Genomic DNA, 18,806 nt, shown 5'->3' with positions numbered 1-18,806 from the left:
CTTAACCTCTCAGGTGTGGTGAGGGACTCCTAGCAAAGGCATTCATTCTTGTACTCCTGAAAGGCAGAACACCAAAATTCTAGTTCTGGGTCTGTTGCTAACTGAATAAGTAACCTTTGTGGAGAGAGGTAGGGTTGCCATATAAAATAGATAAAATATAGGACAGACAATTTAAAAAAAACTGTTTGTTGTTTACCTAAAGCTCAAATTTAACTAGGTGTTCTATACTTTTATTTGTTAAATTCTGGGAGTGGGTAGGTTTTGTTGAGGGTTTTACCTCTCCTTTTACAAATGTGGGGGTACTAAACTGGATGAGCCCTATGAGCCCTTAAGGCTGTAGGCCCTCTGTTCTAATGTGCCTTTAATAATGACTGGAAATCAGTAGATCTCCTTTCAAGGTTTAATAGATTTATCCTTTCATCCTGTCCTTCCTGCCAACCTTGTACTTTCATCTTTTAGGATATTGCTAAGCTCACTGGCTCTCACATTATCTCACCTTCTGTAAGGACTAGGAAGTCTAGAGCCAAAGTCTTGATTACTATAGTACCTGCTTCTTTGTTCAGGATCTTTCTAGCCCTCCCTCAATCTACTCCCACTCCCCACCATACACCTCTAAATATTGACCTTTTTCCCCAAGGCTGCCTCATCTATGCTTTAGAACATGTAAATGGTTTACCAGATGACTCAACAGGAAGCATTACTCAATGTCATCTGATATATTCAGAACTATAAGGGGTCAGAGTTATAGCAATAGTGGATCTGTAGGCATGGTTGGGTGTTGAAGGTTTATAGGGCAGTGTGCTAGAGGCTGCAAAAAAGGCTCAGGAGGAAAGTTTTGGTTCAGAATCAAGGAAAGCTAATAAAAATTTAATAAAAAAAGAAAAAAAGGAAAGCTGAAGAGGAAGACAAAATAGAGTAATTTCACAGAAGATGGATAGAAACACAGGGAAAAAAGTTAGTACCAAAGCAACCCCAGGGTCAGAGTGTTGGGTTCTGATCCTGTTATTACCATAGACTTCACTTCCAACAAAGGGCTCCAGTGGTGAGGTCTGTGTGAGGACCAACTGAAACTATTAGCATCCTGTGTCAGTCTGACATTTGTAAAAGGAGCGGGGATGACCCCCCTACCTGTTCATGGCTGTCTACGTGGAGAAGAATTGCAGAAGGATCAGATAAAGGAAAGGGAAGTTTTCAGAGTTGGCAGTGGGTGGTCCAGGCATTATGCTGGATCTTTTCCCAGAAGGAGGGGCAGACAGCTCCCAGTTTCTTCCTGGACCAGAGCTCTCTAGTCAGCTATCTCAGTATGAAAGATTCCCGTATGTCAACATTTTCTTGTGGTGTCTTGTTGTGAGCCAGCTTAAGTTATTTTGACCACTTGTGGCTAATGGGCACCTTTAGAGAGATGTTGGTGACCCCGAATGATTAGTGGTGGGTGCGAGTTGTGAGTTGCCTTCCACAAAACCTTGACATGAGGAGGTATGCTACAACTGAGCAAGCCTCTGACCAAAATCCTTGTCACATCCTTATTGTTTTGTGGTTTTATTCCTAGTATCTGGAATGCTGCTGGGCATATAGTAGTTTGATAAATATTTGTTGGCTGAATAAATAATTGAATTCTATCCTATACACAGTTATTAACAGGCACAAAAACAGTTACCTAACTTGTGCTTTAGGCCTGTAAAGTCCTAGCTCTCTGTCCTTCGGGCACTGTGAAAACAGTATTCCAGTGAGAGGATTTGTCTGATTGTCCAAAGAAAAGGAATCCCAGACAGAGACAGAACAGAACTGAAATTCTAGAACTCTGAAGGGTACAGACGGCTGGACTAGCCAGATGCTCACACTCCTGTTCAGGTGATGACTGAGAGATTATAGTATATTTTAAACCAAACTCGTGTCTTGGATAGCACCAATATCACCACGTCCTCTCTTTGTAAGATCACTCTGCCCATGAACAAACCTTACAGTGCTGCATGAGCCCGTTGTAGCTCAAGGCCTGCAGTGGCTGCCTCTGGAGTGTGCATCACTGATTAGGATCTCTTCAACAGGAAGCAGCAACTGGACCTAAGGTGTGGATTCTTGATTAGGATACCCCCCGTGTTAACTACCTACCCTTAGGATGTCTGTATTCACTATGACAGATGCATGTGTTTATACTCTTTGTAGTGTTTTTCAATAAGTTAGACTCTCTAACATGGTTACTGTGTATGACTTAGCTTTGAATTCCTTATCCATTTGGCTGCTAGGGGACCACCATTGCTTTGAACCATTGTGTTAATGATTTTTTAATGTTTGAAACTAGTTTTAAAACACCACATAACACAAAAATCTATCCTTTTACCTTTTATTGCGTACCTTCCCTTTAAGCACACTGTTGTAGAACATCTCTGGAGCTCTTTCTACTTGCATGAATGAAACTCCACGTTCCTTGAATGGCAGCTCCCCTGTCCTACCCTCCAGCTCCTGGTGATCCATCACCTTTCTACTTTTTATTCCTTGTAAGCTGGACTCTTCCAGGTAGCTCCAAGAAGTGAAATCAAACCTCATTTGCCCTTCTGTGACTGGCTTATTTCACTTAGCTTGATGTCCTCAAGTTTCTTCTGTGCTATAGCATATGGCAGGATTTTCTTCTCTTTTAAAAAGGCTGTAAAATTTTCTACTGTGTGTATATACCACACCTTCTCCTTACCCATTCATTTGTCAGTTGACCTTCGGGTCGTGTCCACCTCTTGGCTATTGGGAATAATGCTGCATGATCACGGGAGTGCAAATATTCTGTTTTCAGTTCTTTGGGGTAGATATCCAGGAGTGGATTATGGGACGATAGAGTTGTTCTAGTTTTCAGTTTTTGAGGAACTCCCAGGCTGTTTTCCACAGCAGCTGCACCACTTTACATTCCTGTCAATGGTGCAGGAGGGTTCCAATTTCTCCACATCTTCGCCAGTACTTGTTTCTTTTCTTAAATTTGATAATGGCTCTCCTAGTAGGTATGGTTTTGATTTGCATTTCCTTGATGAGTCATGATGTTGAGCATCTTTTAATAAGCCTGTTGGCTAGTTGTATGTCTTCTTTGGAGAAATGTCTGTTTAAGTCCTTTGCCTAGTTATTTCTAGGCAAAAATTTGTTTATTTTTTTTATGCCACTGAATTTCAGGAGTTTCTTCTTATATGATGCATATCACCTCTCATCAGATATATGGTCTGTAAAATAATTCCTCCCATTCTGCAGGTTGCCTTTTCATGCTGCTGCTGATTTCCCTTGCTCTGCGGAAGCTTTTCAGTTTGACGTAGTGCCGCTGGTGTCCTTTTCCTTTTACAGCCTGTGCCTTTGGTGTCATATCCGGAAACCAAGTTTCTTAGTCACCTTTCTATCAGCAACTGTTCCCCTGAATTACAAATGTGCTAACTGCAGGTAACATTTGCCAAGGAAGCCATATTGCCCAACTATAGTCAGCTCCACTTTATGGAGCATGTCTGCGGACCTCCTCCTTAGTGTCCTACCCTGACTCCAGCCAAGGCAGAATTAAGCTCCACTGTATGGATGAGGTTCAAGTCCCCCAGCCATGGAAGAGCTGGGAACTTGACCCCAGGCCCATAACTCCTCTAGGAAAATGATTTCTGTTAAAGCCGGTTGTTGCCACCTACTAGCCCTGTGACCTTGATCATATGCAGTCTGCTCTCAAAACCTCAGTTCTCCCATCTGTAAAGATAGGTAAAATGGTAGCACCATCTTTTTTCTTTTTTTTTTTTTAATTTTAAAGATTTTATTTATTTATTTGACAGAGATCACAAGTAGACAGAAAGGCAGGCAGTGAGATAGGGGGAAGCAGACTCCCTGCTGAGCAGAGAGCCCAAAGCAGGGCTCCATTCCAGGACCCAAGCCAAAGGTAGAGGCTTTAACCCACTGAGCCACCCAGGCGCCCCAATGGTAGCACCTTTATAAGGATGTTGGTGGATTAAATGTGAAAATACATATACAGCTCTTAGCACAACACCCAGAAAACAGCAAACTCAATAAATGTCCAGCACTATTTCAATTCTGATTAATTCAAGCTAGGGTGGAAGCCAGGTTTCTGCCTGTGGGCAGATGTGCTCTCCCCTCTTGCTGAGGGGGCCAAACCTGCCCAACCCAAGGGTCCAAGGGTGTGGACCAGGGACTGCTGACTTGTCTCTTTAGGGGAGGGCCTGCAAATCAGTCATTTTAATATGTGCTCAACAAAGAGGAGAAGCCCTCCTGTTTTTCTCCTTTACTCTCCTACAGCCACCGCACCTCACTTCTGACACTACATGTGTGCGCTTTCCACACCAAGCAGTTCTTTGACACCAGCCTGGAGTCCTGTGATTTAACTCTATTCTTGCATTACACACCTGGAGACAAGGTAGACTCCTCAGGTTGAAGGCTCAGTCCCATGAGACTGCCTTTTCTTTAGAAGCCAATTGCAAATCTCAGGTTGTCCCCTGTACTTTGGAGCCACTGGCTATAAGTCGGCTCTATGACTCCCTCCTTGGGTCCCACCACTTGCTGAAGCAGCTCACAGAACTCAGAGAAACATGGACATTGATCAGTTTATTGTATTGTGGAAATGATAAAGGTCATGGGGGACAGCTAGTTTAAAAGATCTGTAGGGCGGGGGATGGGAAGTTGGGAGAACCAGGTGGTGGGTATTGGAGAGGGCACGGATTGCATGGAGTACTGGGTGTTGTGCAAAAAAAATGAATACTGTTATGCAGAAAAGAAATTCATTTTCATTTATTTATTTATTTATTTTATAAAAGATTTTATTTATTTATTTATTTGACAGAGAGAGATCACAGGTAGGCAGAGAGGCAGTCAGAGAGAGAGAGAGAGAGAGAGAGAGAGAGAGAAGCAGGCTCCCCGCTGAGCAGAGAGCCCGATGCGGGACTCGATCCCAGGACACTGAGATCATGACCTGAGCCAAAGGCAGTGGCTTAACCCACTGAGCCACCCAGGCGCCCCAGAAAAGAAATTAAAAAAAAAAAAAAAAAGATCTGTAGGGCAAGGTCTGGAAGTGTCCTCTGGGAAGGAGCTTCTGCCTACTCTTGAGTTTTGGTGCCCTATTATCACACAACATGGGCTATGTTCACCAACCTGAAGTTCTCTGAACTTGTGGGATTTTTATGGAGGCTTCATCATATTGACAGGGTTGATCATCCATCTCTAGCTTTCTCTCCCCTTCCTGGGAGGTGGGGGTGGGGGCCGGAAGTGCTTGGTCTTTCTGGGGAGCAGCCTCCAGCCTGAAGTAACCCAGGAGCCCATCAAGAATGGTTTCATTAGAACAAAAGTTTCTCCTCCCACCCTGGAAATTCTAAGGGATTTAAGAGCTCAATGTCAGGAACCAGGGACAGAGAACAATATATGTATTTTCTATTATTTCACTCTAAATCACTGAGTCTGACCCTTACATGGCTGCTTCCATGCTAAGGAGCAGAGAAAGCCATGAGGAGCAGAGAAAGCCATGGGGCACAAGACTGACAAGGTCAGATTTGCATTTTAGGAAAGTAAGTCTGGGAGCAGCCATGTAAGTGTCCCTACCACCGACAGGGAGACCAGTTAGGAGGGGGTGTCAGTGTTCTTCCATGTACTGAATGGAAGAAAAAATGAGAAAGGAGCAGACTGCCATTGATCACAGTGCCTAACTTTCACACCAGGAAAAGCACTGAGCCAGATCTTCAAGGGAAAAAAAATCAGAAATGAAAGATGCTGAATTAGCAAATGATCATCAGCAGAACTTAATCAAGGAAAAGCCTTGTCAAAATCTGTGTATTGTTCATAACACAGGGATTTGCCTGCAAAGCGAAGTCAAGAGACTTGTCATGGCCTCCTGGGATGGTTGTGGGTCCCATCTGATGAGACATATTCATCAAAAACATGCTGAAAAACATGCACGGGCAATAATTCTTCACACAACTCAATGAAAGGTCAGACTCAGTGATTTAGAGTCAACCTGGAGGCAGGAAGAACGTGGAAGAACACTGACACCCCCTCCCAGGCAGAGGGAGAGGAGTAGAGACTGGGGATATGTAACATTGTCACCAATGATCAGTGATGAGAAAAAAGGGTGTGCATTACTTTTCCAAATGACTCTTAAGCTAGTTAAAAATAGGTGGGGGGGGGTGGGATTATGGACATTGGGGAGGGTATGTGCTTTGGTGAGTGCTGTGAAGTGTGTAAACCTGGTGATTCACAGACCTGTACCCCTGGGGATAAAAATATATGTTTATAAAAAATTAAAAAAAAAATCTGAGTCAAAAGACAAATACCTTAAAATAAAAAAATTGTTAAAATTGCTAAACCAAAAAAAAAAAATAAATAATAGGTCAGGGTCTGAGAATTCAAAAAGACCAGCCATGATAGAGAAGTGACATTTTCATTTAAAGAAATTAAAGCTAAATATCAAGAAGGGGACTTCAAGGGAATTCCTTTTTTTTTTAAATTTATTTTTTATTTATTTTCGGCATAACAGTATTCATTATTTTTTCACCACACCCAGTGTTCCATGCAATCCGTGCCCTCTATAATACCCACCACCTGGTACCCCAACCTCCCACCCACCCGTCAATTCAAACCCCTGAGATTGTTTTTCAGAGTCCATAGTCTCTCATGGTTCACCTCCCCCTCCAACTTCCCCCAACTCCCTTCTCCTCTCTAACTCCCCATGTCCTCCATGCCATTTGTTATACTCCACAAATAAGTGAAACCATATAATAATTGACCCTCTATGCTTGACTGATTTCACTCAGCATAATCTCTTCCAGTCCCGTCCATGTTGCTACAAAAGTTGGGTATTCATCCTTTCTGATGGAGGCATAATACTCCGTAGTGTCTATGGACCACATCTTCCTTATCCATTCGTCCGTTGAAGGGCATCTTGGTTCTTTCCACAGTTTGGTGACCGTGGCCATTGCTGCTATAAACATTGGGGTACAGATGGCCCTTCTTTTCACTACATCTGTATCTTTGGGGTAAATACCCAGGAGTGCAATTGCAGGGTCATAGGGAATTTCTATTTTTTATTTCTTGAGGAATCTCCACACTGTTCTCCAAAGAGGCTGCACCAACTTGCATTCCCACCAACAGTGTAAGAGGGTTCCCCTTTCTCCACATCCCCTCCAACACATGTTGTTTCCTGTCTTGTTAATCTTGGCCATTCTAACTGGTATAAGGTGATATCTCAATGTGGTTTTAATTTGAATCTCCCTGATGGCTAGTGATGATGAACATTTTTTCATGTGTCTGATAGCCATTTGTATGTCTTGATTGGAGAAGTCTCTGTTCATATCTTCTGCCCATTTTTTGATATGCTTGTCTGTTTTGTGTGTGTTGAGTTTGGGGAATTCTTGATAAGCCAAGCAGTACTCAAAGGCATAGACTTCCTGCTCCTGATACCCGTTTGGCCCCAAGACCAACATGTTCTAGCGGCCAGAGCACTGGGTGGCAGTAAATACTGAGGAGGACAGCATTTCCAAAACTTGTTTCATCCTCAGCATGTGAAATAATAGAAAATACATATATTGTTCTCTGTCCCTGATGACACAGGTTGCTTCCTCTTTGCAGACATTGTGTCTTGTTTCTTTACCCCCCCACCTCTGGGGACTGCAATGATGGGATGGGAAAGCCGGGGATACTACTGAGGATCTGTTTGGTTTGAGGATGGGATGCGTATCCTCTGCCTGAGCACACAGAGAGTGGAGCTGTCTGCCTGAGCCTGGGCTTGGCTGGATCAGCAAGGAGCAGAGAGGGCATCCTTTGTCCACAACACAGGCTTCCTCCAGGGGCTGCTGTCTTTTTGTTCCAAATACCAGGCTTTCTTGGTTTGGTACCCCTGCCTTCATCCCCTGAGAGAAGAGCAGGGAGACCTTTCAGACCAGTTGGTGGGGTTCCTAAGAGCCTCATGGAACCATGGCCTGTAGACAGTGGGTGCTTATTTCTGGAAGCAACCTCTTTTTTACATCTCATCTGGTTTAGGAAATTTTATATCCTTAATTTTTATCCTGTCAGTTGCTTCTTATTTTCTATCTTAAATGGCCTTGAGTCTTCATACATAATTCTTTCTCTTCCATATGATTGACCTTTCTATCGTACTTTCTATTGAACTAGATATTGGGTTATGATGTTGTGTGTGTTTGTGTGTACACGGAGGAGAGGGGTTTTTGGAGAATAGGAATTTTCTCCAGAATGTCTTTTCCACTGGAGCCCTTAAGGGCCCAAGAAGACTGAGTTCTTCTGATCTTTCTATCTCTTGACTAATACACAATGTTTACTGTGTGCCAAGAAAGAGAGGAGAAGCAAAGATGAGTGTAACATAATTCCTCGTCTCAGAGAACTTGTGCTCAGTAAATATCTAAGATAGAAAACCAAGCAATTAAAGATTACAGAGGATGTAGAGCTTGTCCATTTGGGTAGGAGGTGGGAATCAGATGTAGAAAGGACTGCACTGAGCCAACTCCTGCCTGAGGGGGAGAACTTCAGATGTTAGGGAAGGGCAGGCCGAGCTAATGCAATCAGGTGTCAAACTCTCTGTGAATTTTTCTCTTTGTGAGTGGATATTACCATTTCCAATCAATGAATGAGAAACTGATATAAACTAAAGTTAAAAGACTGACAGCTCACCAAGAGGTCCTGGGTCTTACGGGCCTGGGAGAGTGAATCAAACAGTGTAGTTTCCATAATCCATAATGCACTTTGGGTTTCCCTTTTGTTTCTTTGTTTTTGAGGTCCTGGGTGCCATTGACACAGTGACTATATCCTCTCCCTAGGAGAAAACTCACATGTGCACCTAATATAAATATTTAGATTTTGGTTTCTAGGGCTTAGAAGATTCTCAGCAGACTTTCAATCCCAGATGAGAGGTCCAACTTTAGGGGCTATTCTTCTTCAGCAGGCCTTTGGACTAGGAATTTTTCCCCCTCATAGTCATGGACTCAATGCCTTGAGAGAGAACTTAAAAGTCACATAAAACCAGTTGCTGAAATGCTACAGAAGTTCTTTCTATGCTAGCCTGTCACATGTTGTTTAAGCCTGTTCTTGGAAGCTACCAGAGTTGGGAATTTACTGTTTTTTAAAGTCACTCCTTCTGTCTTGGGTAGCCCTGTTAAATTCTTCTTCAGAGTACACTCACTTGGTTTCTTGATTCTTGATTCCTGGCTTTGTCCAGCATGGTCTGTCACAAGAGCAGATCCTCTATCTTTCAATTTTCTCTGCTAACCTCTCCTACCCTTTAGGAATATAAGTTCTTTATTTTGGGGTTTGGATCCTGAGGTCCCTTGATAATCATTCTCTATACATTGTGGATGTCTCTATATAAGCCTTTCCCCAGTTGTCTTCTGAGAATTTTCTTGAGAGAATTAGTTAAGTTTCTGCTGAATAAATGAAGTATCCTAGATACTACATAAATTTAAGGGATGCCACATTGATTTCCTCTCCTAGGAGAGTCGTAATGCATATAGCATTTTAAAGTCTCTGATAAGTCCTGCAGTTCTAATACTATGGCTCTGTTATCATTTTGAGAAGTAGGTTTTTGCTGACACCAAACTGAGAACTGCTGTGCTATTAAAAAAAAAAGTATTTATTTATTTGTTTATTTATTTATTTATAGAGAGGGAGTAGGAGGGCAGAGGGAGAGGGAGAGAGAGAATCTTAAGCAGGCTCCATGCTCAACATGGGACTCAATCTCACAACCCTGGGATCATCACCTGAGCTGAAATCAATAGTTGGATGCTTAACTGGCTCAGGTGCCCCATTAGGAAGCTTTTAAAGGACTGTTGGGAATGAATCTTTTAAGGGTGCTAATCATCCCCCAAATTAATTTTTCCTCTTCTTTTCTCCTCCCTATACAGCCTCTTGATTTTGAAACTGCAGCCATTCATGATATTGTGTTTCAAGCAGAAAATCCTGAGCCTCTGGTGTATGGTGTAAATTACAACACCAGCTCCTCTGCCACGTTCAAGCTTATTGTGACAGATGTGAATGAAGCACCCGTATTTTCCCAGCGCATATACCAAGCAAAAGTCCGTGAAGATGTGGCTGTAGGCACTAAAGTGGGCAATGTGACTGCCAGGGATCCGGAAAATCTGGATATAAGGTAGAGGAGAGCAATGCTGGACAGGGCTAGCTGTGCTGGGACTATGGCCAGTGGGGAGGAGCAGGGCTGGGAGGGATAGAGAAGCTGGTCTGACCCCAGGGCTCTCCCCTGAGAAAGCAGTGATCCGAAGCTGTATCCCAGGGCATGTGGTGAACTTGACCTTGGTTCCAACAGTCGTCAGTACCCAGGGGGCATCAGTGAGAAATCAAGCTCAGGCAAATGGGAAGCATGTCAGCTTCCATCCTAGCCCACTCACTACAAATCCCAGCAGCTGAGAGCTGAGTTCAGGAGATGGGTCCAAAGACTGGGCTACCCAAAGCCAGGCTCTGTGTCTGTACCAGCCATGGGGACCAGGGTGTGGCAGAGAGTTGCAACCCAACCCCTAAGGTGGACTGAAGTTCTTTCTAGACAGGGAAAATGAAGCAAAAGCCCAACTGGACAGATTTGCCCACCTGATAGGGTTAAAGGAATCTTCTGGATGTAGACTGTCGACTTTACTTGGTTCTCCAGACAACAGGTCTGGGGTGACAAGACTCATTCCAGAGCCCATCCCTGGAGAGGCTAGTGCTCAGGCTGAGGTGGTTGAGCAAAATGTGCAAATATTTCCTTCTTAGCAATTCTCAATCATTTTTTTCCAGTGCAATAGGACCTACAATGATAATTTTCCCATATCTGAATCAATATCTATAACCTCTTTAATATTATATAGTCAATAAGCACCTAGATAGGGTTTGAGCCTGGATCTTCTGCTTCTGTTATACCACCTCAGCACTACTGTCTGTGGCATAACAAATACTTCAGCTTAAACCATGGAATGTGCTTATGAATGACAATTCCTTAAATTTCTCAAACATTTGAGGGAAGTATTGCCTCCTGGTGAGCTGTCATTTAGGTACTTGGAATCACCTCTAAGACCTTTTTCTTTGTCTGTCCAAGAGTAAATTTCCCACCTGTTTCACTCTCTATGTCCCATAAAGACAAAGGTAATAGAGAAAGAACAGTAGGGGCTATGCTGTGTGGTTTAGTGTAGATACTACTATATCCATCAGAGTCACAAAGTATGATGGGGCACAAAATGTTTATAATTTACAGCCATTTATTTTTTAATAAATGCTTCTGCCTTCTTCATGAGAATGCTATAAAAATCACTAGTCAAAGACAAGCGAATAAAAATTTGAGTTAATGAGTGGGGACAACAAAATCATTTAAGAAAAGTTCTTGGATCGAGGAAAATGTATACCGTAAATACTATTAGATTCAAATCAGGAAGATAGGGAAAAAGACACAGAAGGAAAGTGTAAGAAGACAAATGAGAAGAGTGTTTCAAGAATGAGGAATAATTGATCAATAGTTCTGATTCTAGTAATAAGTCAGTTGAGAATTAAGGCTGACTCCCAAGTTTTTGGCCTGAGTTCATTCTTTTTCTCTTGGCTATGCAAACTCATAATCCATCAGCACCCAGTGGTGCTTTAAAGTAGTAGATCAGATCACAGGACTCCTCTGAAAACCCTCCAGAGAGAAATCCCAGATATGTAGGATTTCTTCATCACCCATACACATAGCCCAATAGTACAGAGCATACTAATATGAAAAAATTAATCTGATGAATGAACACATACTGACTTTTTAATCATTCTCTTACTTCTGGACATGTAGGTTGTTTCCAGTATTTTTTAAAATTATATAAAATATTTTGAACCTATGTATGAATGTTGTTCTTTTCTAACTTCAGTTAAATTGGTTTTTATTGGGGGACAGTTTCCAGAAGTGGTATTCTGTGGTCTGAAGGCATGGACAGCCTTATGGCTATGTTGTTTTGCTTTCCAAAAGTCTGCCCTGATTGATTTTCTGGTGGTTCTAGGCTTTTCTCAGATCTATCTCTCATACGCCTGCCAATGAGTTCCACTGAAAACACAAATATGACTAAATCACCTTCCTGCTTAACAGCATTCTATCACTGCCCATAGCTTCCCATGATCTGGCTCCTTCCACCTCCCTGGCTTCATCTTTGCCATCCACTGCTTCCCATTTTTATCCCAACACAGCTGGAATGCCTGACTGCCCCACACCACCAGGCTAGCCCTTGGCCTCTCCGCACTAGTTCACACAATTGCTCTTGCTTGAAGCATCCATTTTCTTGCCTTAGTTAACATCTTCTGTTTCAGAAAGAGTTCTCTGGGAGACCTCAAGGCCCTTCTCATTGTGTTTGCCACATTTTACTGGCACTCTCTATTTCTGTGTCTGTCTCCTTCACTGGCTTAAGAGTACCCCCACCCCACCCTTTTTCTGGTAATTTCCACTCTTGGTTTTTTTTTTTTTTTTAAGATTTTATTTATTTATTTGACAGAGAGAGAAATCACAAGTAGGCAGAGAGGCAGAGGGGGAAGCAGGCTTCCCGCTGAGCAGAGAGCCCAATGTGGGACTCGATCTCAGGATCCTGAGATCATGACCAAGGTGAAGGCAGAGGTTTAACCCACTGAGCCACCCAGGCGCCCCTCCACTCTTGTTCTAATGCACTCAGTAGATGTTTGTAGAATGAGCAATTCAGTGGGCCACCAGCAGCCTCTGAGTACCCACCCATTTACCTATTATCTCCTCCCCTGGGGGTTTGAATTTTCTTAGAGGGAGTGGTTGGCCAATCAGTTTTAAAAGATGCTTCCAGGTTGTTTTCATTGGAATCCTTTGATTTCCAGAAAAGTTTAACTCTTTTCCTCTGGAGTTTGTGACTATATCTTTTTGATAAAACAAATAAAATTAGGACTCTATAAGGATACATTAATCCTCCTTTTGAAGAGGGACCATATGCCAGGAAAGCATTAATCATATAAAATAACCCTTAAATATGCTCTAAGTGATACGCAAGGGATAAGGCTGATAGAACAGCGTAATGATCTTAAACTAGCTTCACATCTTCACACAGAGTAATGTGAGTTTTCTTTTACTCTTTTCACCTTATGAAGTTATTCCCTGAGAGACGACAGGAGAGGTTGGCTTAAAATTGACCCCGTCACTGGCCAGATCTCCACTAGGGCTCCGGTGGACCGGGAAGCTGAGAGTATGTATGTGGTGCACGTGGTGGCTACCGAAATAGGTGAGGAAAAAAAGTAACAAATGATGAGGGGCTACATCGACAGACATGGGAGGGAAGGTGAAGTGGGTGGGAAACTCTACTGGGTCCAATTGTCAGAATATCTTCCACTGGAAGGATGCTAAAAGTACCAAAGTGGAGGGAAGTGCTCAGACCTTCCTGGTTTGGTGCAAGGTGGGATCCATTGGCACCTCTCTGGCAGAGGTGCACCTGCAGGCTGGCGACAGGGCTGTTGCTGCTCACTGTTGTTTCCTGTGGGGGCTACAGCTTCAGGGAAGGTTCCTGCACCTCTGCTGAACTACCTACCCTTCCTCCAAAGTGGTTGTGGGTTTTCCCTGAGAGCAGGGCACTGCCCTGCTGACCTAGACCGTGACATGCTCCTTTAGTCTTAAATTGCAGGGGCTTGGGTCTGACCCGTTCTGAAACAGAAATGTTTTATGCCATGTTTTCTTCCATATGTGCCAGAATCACTTGGGAGCTTGTTCAATCAGACATGAGGAGATCATCTCTGGAAAGTCTGATTCACTAGGCTTGGGTAGCCCTGGGTATCTCTGTTTTGCTGAAATTGGGTGAGCTTTTGAAAGGAAAGATTATTCCATAGAGAAGCCAAAGATGTTTGAATCATCCTGTATAATCTTTGCATCCCATTTAATCCAGTTGTGGTGATATATATTCCCCTTTGACTTTGAATGTGGCATTTCAGGGAACTTGAAAAATTAAAATAAACACACACCCATAGAATAGTATGCCTCCCAGTGATAAGGCTGGTGATTAAAACATAAGGGTTCTTTGCACTTAAATGGAATTTTCCAACTTAGTGTAGAAATTCTGTTGACTTTATTCTGGTTGAAGCCTCCAATTAAATAGCAAATATATTTGCCTGGTTTACCAAAAAATGAGAATGGAACAAATTAGGACTAAGTAAATACAGTTTTAGACCAAAAAAATAAACTTCCAAATGTGAGGCCCAGGATTGGGGGGTGGAAGGGGGAACATTCCAGTGGATGGGAATCATGAAAATGGTCCTGCCTGTGAAAGGAGTAAGAAAAACAAAAGTGCCACAGTCAAGTTAAGCCAATGAGGGTAGAAATACTGAAGTCTGTGCCAAATTTGGAACAGTTGTGTGCAAGTAGACACGCCTTGGTGAGGTGGGTGGGGGACTTGCTCTCTCCCTTGCTTGTTTCCAGAAAAGCACATTCCACTATCACATTGTATACATTGAACTCGTGATTTAAAAGCTCCCGATTAATCAGTAGGAAGTTTCTGGCTGAGCCTTTATGCCACGCATTCCACTACAACATAATGGGGATCAACACTTCACTTTGGATGTGTCCTAGAGACCGCTCACATTTTAGAAGTTCCATGAATCAAAACCAGGATCCAAAGCCCTGTTTCCCTTTGTTGGCTCTAAAATGATGCTGATAGATGAAATGACTTCAAGAGCACAGTGGCTTTTCCTCCTTTGGTTAAGTGTGGTCAGGGCTAGGGAAGACAGTTGAAAAGCAAAGCAAGAGGATGAGGTTCATTGGAATTAAAGCAAGATGGGGTCATAAACTGTGGAACTGGTCTCTGTGACTGATGTCAGGGAGTGTGAGAAGAGTCTGAGTTTACACTGTACTGGCAGCCCTGGTTTTAAGCACTTAGTGTAATAGCTTAATCCTCATACAACACTATGGGTAGGTGCTATTCTTGACCATATTTTATGGATGAGGAAATCAAGGCACTGAGAAGTTCAGTAACTTGCTTACAATCACACAGCTACCAACTGTTAAGGCTACAAATTTTTAATCTTTCACCGCTATGTCATAGAAAATAACATTTGTGCAGCCCTTCACTATTTTCAACAAACAGTACATGTGGGGTCCTCACAAAGTCACTTATTATATAGCTGAAAAAATGATGTGTAGAAAACTAAACAAACATGCCTAGATCAGTGTTGAGGAGAAATTGTGGGCTCTAGAGTCAGACTTCTTGGGGTGGAAACCTCTCTACTGCTGTGTGATCTTGGGCAAGTCACACAACTTCTTTGAACCTCAGTCTTGTCATCAGTAAATGCACATTGGACTTGTTTTGAAGTAATGTATACCCAAAGCAAGCTATACATTCAATGCAATCCTGATCAAAATACCACTAGCATTTACCACAGAGCTAGAACAAACAATCTTAAAATTTGTATGGAACCACAAAAGACCCCAAATAGCCAGAGCAATCCTGAAAAAGAACAAAACTGAAGCCATCGTGATTCTGTATTTCAAGCTCTATTACAAAACTGTAGTCATCAAGTCAGTATGGTACTGGCACAAAAACAGATACATAGATCAATGGAACAGAATAGAGAACCCAGAAATGGACCCTCAACTCTATTATCAACTAATCTTGACAAAGCAGGAAAGAATATCCAATGGAAAGAAGACAGTCTTTTCAAGAAATGGTCCTGGGAAAACTGGACAGCCACATGCCGAAGAATGAAGCTGGACCACTTTCTTACACCATACAGAAAGATAAATTCAAGATGGATTAAAGATTTAAATGTGAGACAGGAAACCATCAAAATCCTAAAGGGGAACATAGGCAACAACCTCTCTGACTTTCACTGTAGCAACTTCTCACTAGCCACATCTCTGGAGGCAAGGGAAAGAAAAGCAAAAATGAACTATCAGAACTTCATCAAGATAAAAAGCTTCTGCACAGCGAAGGAAACAATCAACAAAACTAAAAGGCAACCTATAGAATGGGTGAAGTACTTGCAAATGACATATTGGATAAAGGGCTAGTATCCAGAGTCTGTAACGAACTCATCAAAATCATTTACAATTGCACTACTAGGTATTTAACAAAAGGATTCAGAAGTGCTGATTCTAAGGGACACATGCACCCCAAAAATAAATAATACAGTTAAGAAATGGGCAGAAGACATGAATAGACATTCTCCCACAGAAGACACACAAATGACTAACAGACACATGAAAAGATATTCAATATCACTCATCATCAGGAAAATACAAATCAAAACTACAATGAGATATCACCTCACACCTGTCCGAATGGCTAAGATGAACAACTCAGAAAAGAACAGGTATTGGTGAAGATGCTGGGAAAGGGGAAACTTTTTGTACTATTGGTGAGAATGCAAACTGGTGCAGCCACTCTGGAAAACAATATGGAGGTTCCTCAAAAAGTTAAAAATAGACCCAGCAATTACACTACTAAGTACTTATCCAAAAGATATAGAAATGCTGATTCAAAGGGACGCATGCTCCCTAATGCTTATAGCAGCATTGTCAACAATAGTGAAATTATGGAAAGAGTCCAGATGTCCATCAACAGATGAATGGATAAAGAAGGCATGGTATATATATATAAACAATGGAATATCATGCAGCCATCAAAAAGAATGAAATCTTGCCATTTGTAACAACATGGTTGGAACTAGAGGGTATTATGCTGAGCAAAATAAGTTATCTAAGCAAAGACATATGTCATGATTTTCCTCATATGTAGAATTTAAGAAACAAAACAGATGAACATAGGGGAAGGGAAAGAAAAACAAAGTAAGTTTAAAACAGAGAGGGAGGCAAACCATAAGACACTCTTAACTATAGGAAACAAACTGAGGGTTGTTGGAGGGAAGGTGGGGGTCAGATGGGCTAAATGGGTGTTGGGCATTAAAGAAGGCACTCACTGGAATGAGCACTGGGTGTTATATGTAACTGATATATCACTAAATTCTATCCTGAAACCAATACTACACTATCTGTTAACTAACTTGAATTTAAATAAAAAATAAAAAAATATTAGCACATAAGTCTTAGTTATTATTATTATCATTGAGACTTTTTAAGCAGGAAATGAAACCAGGTCTGATTCTGAAAGCTTGTTATCTTTCTACTACCTCAATAAACCCAACTGTTTGAACTGTGTGTGTATGTTTTTAAGAAAAGGAAGTTTTTTTTTTGTTTTTTTTTTTCCCTTAAGAGGAAAATGAGAGACCTGATACCATGTTTCAATCTCTCACCTCCTTAGGTGGCTCCCATCTGAGCTCCATAGCCAGTTTCCACCTGACCCTCTCCGATGTGAATGACAACCCCCCTCGGCTAGCCAAGGACGATGCAGGCTTGTTTCTGTGCCATCCCCTCCAAACAATTGGAAGTGTCATTTTCGAGGCCACTGATGATGACCAGCAGTCATTTCTGGGTCCACAGTTTACATTTTCCCTTGACAGTGAATTTTTACAAAGTAACTGGGAAGTTTCCAAAATCAATGGTGAGTTGTCAAAAGTACATCGAACAAAACACTGATCTATGATTAAAATTAGTTTTTCTTTGCCTTGGTGTGCTTGCAGCCAGGCTACAGGAAGGAAGTTCATGCTCTGAAAACTTGTAGAGAAGAGCTCATCAGAGGGAAAAAAAACCCTGGGCTTTGGAGGGAGAAAGATTAGCACACCCCATCCCCCATAGTGTACGTTGGACAATTGGATAATTGGGTAATTTGAAAAGCATTTGCAAAATTTCCAATGGCAGCTGGGAAAACAGCTTCATTGAAATACAATTGTCATCAATAAACAGCCCATATTGACAGCATACAATTTTATAAAAATTGATAAATGTTGCTATCATTGAAGCCATCAGCACAATAAGGATAAGAATGTTTTCACTGCCCTCCAAGACTTTTCATGCTCCAGTTGTAAATCCCATTTTCTACCCCACCCTGCCCATCCTCCATCCCCCACCCCCAGGTAACCACTAATCTACTGTCACTATTAGATTAGTTTGCATTTTCAAGAATTTTATTTAAAGATTTTTTTTTTTAAGAATTTTATTTAAATACTGCAACACAGTATGTACTCTTTTTTTGTCTAGCTATTTTCACCCAGCATCAAGTAAAGCTGCTATAAGCATTTGTGAACAAGAATATTGTAAGAGCATACCCTTTCATTTTTCTTGGTTGAATCCCTAGCAGTGGAATGGTTGGGCCATATGGTAGCTGCTTGGTTAAATTTTTAAGAAAATGGCAAATTGTTTTCTAGTTTGTAACATTCTCCATTCCCATGGGTGCATGAGAAGTCTACCTGCTCAACATTCTCTCCAACACTTGAGATGTGTAGTCATTTTTATTTTAGGCATTCTAGTGGGAGTGCAGTAGCATTTCTTATCGTTTTAATTTATGTTTCCCTAAAGACTAACAGTGTGGAGCATCTTTCCATGGGCTTATTTGCCATCCATGTATTTTCCCTGGTGAAGTGTCTGTTCAAACTTTGTTTCCATTTGAAAAATTTGGCTGCTCAGTTTCCATTGTTGACTCCAAGCATTCTTTCTATAGTCGAGGTAAAAATTCTTTCAATAATATGTTAACAGATACTTCCTTACAGGACATGGCTTACATTTTCATTTTGTAAGAATGTCTTTTGAAGAACAAATTTAAACATTTTTATGGTGTCTGAGTTTTTTCTTTTTAAATTTTATGTAATTTGTGACTTTTTTGGTGAATATTTAAGAAATTTTTGCCTAACCCAAGGTTACTAAAATTTTCTAATTTTTTCCTCTAAAGATTTTGCAATGTCAGCTTTTACATTTAGGTCCATGGTTCATTTCAAGTTAATTTTTAAAAAATAGATTTATT

At 41.6% G+C, this 18,806-nt stretch overlaps 1 protein-coding gene across 4 annotated transcripts in view; it reads left to right on the top strand.

Annotated features, from left to right (window-relative positions):
* CDH17 (cadherin 17) overlaps nt 1-18,806 on the top strand; it is a 110,991-nt gene that overhangs the window by 85,220 nt on the left and 6,965 nt on the right. For all 4 annotated transcript variants that reach the window (XM_059394861.1, XM_059394862.1, XM_059394864.1 and 1 more), the window contains exons 13-15: nt 9,855-10,099; nt 13,060-13,190; nt 17,211-17,450. In XM_059394861.1, coding sequence (XP_059250844.1) covers nt 9,855-10,099; nt 13,060-13,190; nt 17,211-17,450 — 616 coding nt within the window. The remainder of the gene's footprint in view (nt 1-9,854; nt 10,100-13,059; nt 13,191-17,210; nt 17,451-18,806) is intronic.

This window comes from Mustela nigripes, chromosome 3 (genome assembly GCF_022355385.1).
Source record: "Mustela nigripes isolate SB6536 chromosome 3, MUSNIG.SB6536, whole genome shotgun sequence".
Classification (NCBI taxonomy): Eukaryota; Metazoa; Chordata; class Mammalia; order Carnivora; family Mustelidae; genus Mustela; species Mustela nigripes.
This window is presented reverse-complemented; position numbering and strand designations above follow the sequence as displayed.